This window comes from Arachis stenosperma, chromosome 1 (genome assembly GCF_014773155.1).
Source record: "Arachis stenosperma cultivar V10309 chromosome 1, arast.V10309.gnm1.PFL2, whole genome shotgun sequence".
Classification (NCBI taxonomy): domain Eukaryota; kingdom Viridiplantae; phylum Streptophyta; class Magnoliopsida; order Fabales; family Fabaceae; genus Arachis; species Arachis stenosperma.
In genome coordinates, this window is record NC_080377.1 from 43445905 (window position 1) to 43450443 (window position 4539).

Consider the following 4539-nt stretch of genomic DNA (forward strand, 5'->3'; position numbering starts at 1 on the left):
AAAATTATCCATAAGATTAATCTGGTTTATAAATGTCCAAACCGTGACGGCAGAAAGAAAGTGAGATAAAAGGAATACAATGCAAAGTGCACACAGAAGCATTTGTTTGTTTCTTTTCAGCCGGGCCCATTTCTTTAATTAATATGTGAAAGAATTATAAGTATAGTTCACAGCTCCACCCACCTCAACTTAATTCAAAGCTCTCGCTTACTCACCACATATATTTCCCCTTCACTCATTCCATCACACACACACAACAATCTCTCTTCTCACTTTCCATTATTTCCTCCAATGGACATGGAAGAAACTGTCCCTTTAGAGAGCGAAACACAACCAACTACGTCCTTCTCTTTCCCCATTATACCCTCCACGTCCTCCTCTACCTCCTCCTCCAAGAAGAAGAAGAAGGTGGTTTTGAAGAGGAGCAATGATGGGAGGCACCCAACTTATAGAGGAGTACGAATGCGCCAATGGGGAAAGTGGGTATCCGAAATTCGGGAGCCTAGGAAGAAATCTAGGATTTGGCTTGGAACTTTTCCCACGGCCGAGATGGCGGCTCGAGCTCATGATGTGGCGGCTCTAACAATCAAGGGCAGCTCAACATACCTCAATTTTCCTGAGCTAATAGCCGAATTGCCTCGTCCGGCTAGCAATTGCCCTAAAGACATTCAAGCAGCCGCAGCCAAAGCGGCCGTCATGAATTATCACCATGAAAGCCATGACATAGAATTAGAAGCCGAGTCCGAACTAAGCCAAGTCGAGTCTTCTTCAAGTCAAACTCAAATATCATCAAGTTCTACTTCATCATTATCGAAGGGTGAGCATGACATGTTCATGAATCTCCCTGATCTATCATCAGACTTGAATCATAGTTCTGATGAGTTTCATTACCTCTCGGCTTGGGTCATAGCTGGAGCCGAAGCCGAACATCTAGACTCAGATTTCCGGCTTGAAGAACCGTTCTTATGGTAGCCTTATTAAGTTACCTAGTATGGACAACCTATGTTTCCCTTTACATTTTGTTGATTGTGCTGCTTCTTTTTCCTCTTTTCCTTTCGTTCCTTTCACTTTTTTGGTGGTACTCTATCCACTACCTAGAACCTTGAAGCCCCCTAGCTATAGTATCTACTTTAATTTGGTCCATGGCATGTCATGCGTCATCGGCCAATTGCCAATTGCAAAGTTTATTTCCACCCACAAAATGGTCAAAATTTGTTACTATAGATTGATTGATGTGCCTCTTCACTTGGCTGTTTCCTTAATTCCACAACGTATAGTGGGGTTTTCATGCAAGGATTTTGTAAATATTAGTCCTAATAAAAATATTGCACTCATCAATTGTGTTTGATACGGTAATCGAGTTGTCCATCATCGTCTTTTACATTTAGATCTCTTAATCTCCAGATCCTCATGTCTTAAATTATATCAAAATTACTGAAAAACAAGTGTTTTTTTTTTTTTTTTTTAACATTATTGGTCAGAATTCCATTTAATTATGTATGAGGTTAGTTTGTGGAATAAGATTCTCAAATGGGTATTTCCTTTTACGGATTCCCAGTTGTTGTTTCTCCTGGCTTATTTAGAATAACAAAGTGTTGATGACCACGTTTTATTGTGAGAATTCTTTAAAGTTCTAATACTAATGTTTGTCGTTATAAAATTATTATAGCACTATTTTTTAATTAAATATACCAGCTTTATGCTTTTATCTTTGACTTAAAGCTGAAAGGAGAGGCATATCATAAGGTGATGATATATCATTATGAAAAAGTACAAGAGGCCAATTAGTGGTACAGCTAATTGTAATAAATTAAAGGTGATTACTACGGTGTCTAAAAGTGTTTGCCTAATTTATAAAAAGAAGTTAAAAATTAATATTTAATTTATAAAATATAAAAATAAATAATTATTAAATATTTAAAAGTTGTCATAAAAAATAAGTTAGACAAACATCAAGCATCATATAATTCACCTAAATTAAAATAGTACTCAAAAAGTCACTCTATTCGTAATTTGTCTTTCACTTTTATTCCCGGTTAAAAAAAACAACCACATAAACTCTTATCTCTCTTTATAGTCGCACGCTGCGCTATCCAGCCGCTGAGTCTCGTTCCACCTGTGCCGCTGACTAACAACGCCATCCTCCTTCCGCCGCAACGTCTCTTTTGTAAAGCCGCACACGTTTCAATGAAGAAGGCCACAAATCACGCCTCCTCTGCGATATGCACAGGATAGCGTGCATTGTTCTAAAAATCAGATCGATCCGACCAATTCGACCGGATTATTGAAACCAGTCATCTGACTGGTCTGGTTGACTCCTAGAACTGTTTTGCAAAAATTGGTGAAAAAAACGGCTGAACCAATAATTAACCGACAAACCACGCAAATCGAACAAGTTTTTAAAGGCTCCAATTTTTTATTTTCCTTAAAACGGCATCGTCTTGATGCTAAAAAAAAAAAATCTAACCTAATGTGATGTTCCCCTCCCCTAGCAAAGACACACACCACGCCTCCTTCTCTCAACCCTAATTTCCTCTTCCTCTAACCAATGAGAGAAGGTACTCTACCATCGTTACCACAAGCGATGCCGGTAGTGACCACTAATGGTTGCCACCGTCATGGGTCGAGGCTTCTATCGGCAGCATCGTCGTCTGAACTCAGCAGCCTCTGTCGTCGGTGTCGTTTGGTTGTCAGAAGCAAGATCTGAAGATTCTGTCACCGTCGTCGTCTAGTCAGTTCGAAACTTCTGTCGTCGGCTACCTTTTTCCTGCGAGCTTCTGTTCTGTCGCCGTGGACTTTAGGCCTCCTTTATTCTCTGGCGTAGTTTTTTTTATTTCAATTAATTTTTTGTTAATTATATGAATTGATTATTCTGTATTGTGGATTTTGGATTCTGAATTATATGAATTAATTATTCTGGATTTTGGATTTTGTTGTATGTAATTTGTAATTTGAATTTCTAGATTTTAGATTCAAATCCGCTTCTGAATCCATGGCAAATTCCTTACTCGATTCAATCAATCATGACATCCGCGAACATGTTCCTGCATTGATCTGCATATTCTTCCTTTTGTTAATCTCCCTATATGTTGTGTTCTCTTTGGCAGCATAAAGTCACTCTTGATATATGGTGAAAATTTCTAGAATTAGGTCATTGTTGAGAATGTAGTTTAGAGAGTTTTTTTTAATGGTACCATTTATATCTAAATAATGGAAGAACCTTGTGTTAATTACTATGAATGTGTTATTACTATTAGTACTTTTATTGAGCATCTAAATGTATCTAGTGTTGATGCTTCTGGTTTCATTGTAAAAGAGAATTATATTATGCATTAAGGAAAAATTGTATCCACTGTACTTATCTCTCTAACTTTTAATTTAGTGTTTTGAGTTCTTATAATTGTGCAGTTGTAATTTTACCCGTTTTTAACTAGTGTACATTAGTTGACCAAACCTTATTAATAAATTTTTAAGAAAACTACTAATATCTAATCTTGAGGTGTAGCACCTTTTAGCATGGTTCTGAAAACCAGACCGGACCGGTCGGTTCAACTGGAAAAACTGGGAACCGGTCAGTTAACCGGTCCGGGTAAGCTCAAAAACCGGCCAGCAAAAAACCGGTAAAAAACCGGTCGAACCGGCCGGTTAACCGGTAAACCAGTCGAACCGGCCAGTTTTTTAACGGTTTTTTAACGGTTTTTTATTAAATTAATATATTTAAAATTATTTTTAGGTTTTTTAATAATTTTATTTAATATTTAATTAAACCGGTTGAACTCCGGTTGAACTCCGGTCGAACCATTAAACCATTGAACCAGTAACCTCACCGGTTCATTGACCGGTCCGGTTCTCGCAACCTTGCCTTTTAGTCTCATGTCGAGGTATAACTCTAAAATTAGTTTTATATTAAATTTTTTTACTTATAAATTATTGAATTTAAATATTTAAAATTATATATTAAATTTTCAATAATTTTATTTAATATTTAATTAAATCAGTTGAATCTTGGTTGAATTTCGGTTGAACCATTGAACCAATAAACCAATCGCCTTATCGATTTACTGACTGGTCCGGTTCTCGCAACCTTAACAGCGTGTGAAATCGTCACTGCTCGTGGCACCGACCAACGACGCCCCTCCTTCCTCCGCCATCAATTGCCGCAACATTTTTTTTGCAAAATCGCACTTGCGCTCGCGTTTCAACGACGAAGAAGACTGCGGATCATGCCTTCTCCGCGACTCGCTTTTTTTCTTTGTCGTCTTCTTTTTGGTTTCGGATAATTCTTTTTACTAGTTTTGGAGGTTTAATTTCTTTTTTGTTAAGTTTTGGATGTTTCTTTTTCTTATGTTTTGGATGATTTTCTTAAAATTTTAGATGTTTCTTTTTATAATTTTCGGATGTTGTTTTTCCAATAATTTGTTGGATGTCTTTTTGTTAGTTTTTGAAATTTTAAAAAGATTTTGAATATGTCATTTTTTTAGATTTTGAATATTTTTTTATATAAGTTTCAATTTTTTTTATTTAGAAATTTTTAAAATA

The 4539-nt window shown here is 36.4% G+C and overlaps 1 protein-coding gene across 1 annotated transcript; it reads left to right on the plus strand.

Moving 5' to 3' along the window:
* Window positions 1-206: 206 nt before the first annotated feature.
* LOC130936316 (ethylene-responsive transcription factor ERF038-like) lies at window positions 207-1470 on the plus strand. Its single transcript, XM_057866369.1, has one exon. The coding sequence runs from the start codon at window positions 292-294 to the stop codon at window positions 970-972; it is 681 nt and encodes a 226-aa protein (XP_057722352.1). The 5' UTR covers window positions 207-291; the 3' UTR covers window positions 973-1470.
* Window positions 1471-4539: the final 3069 nt, after the last annotated feature.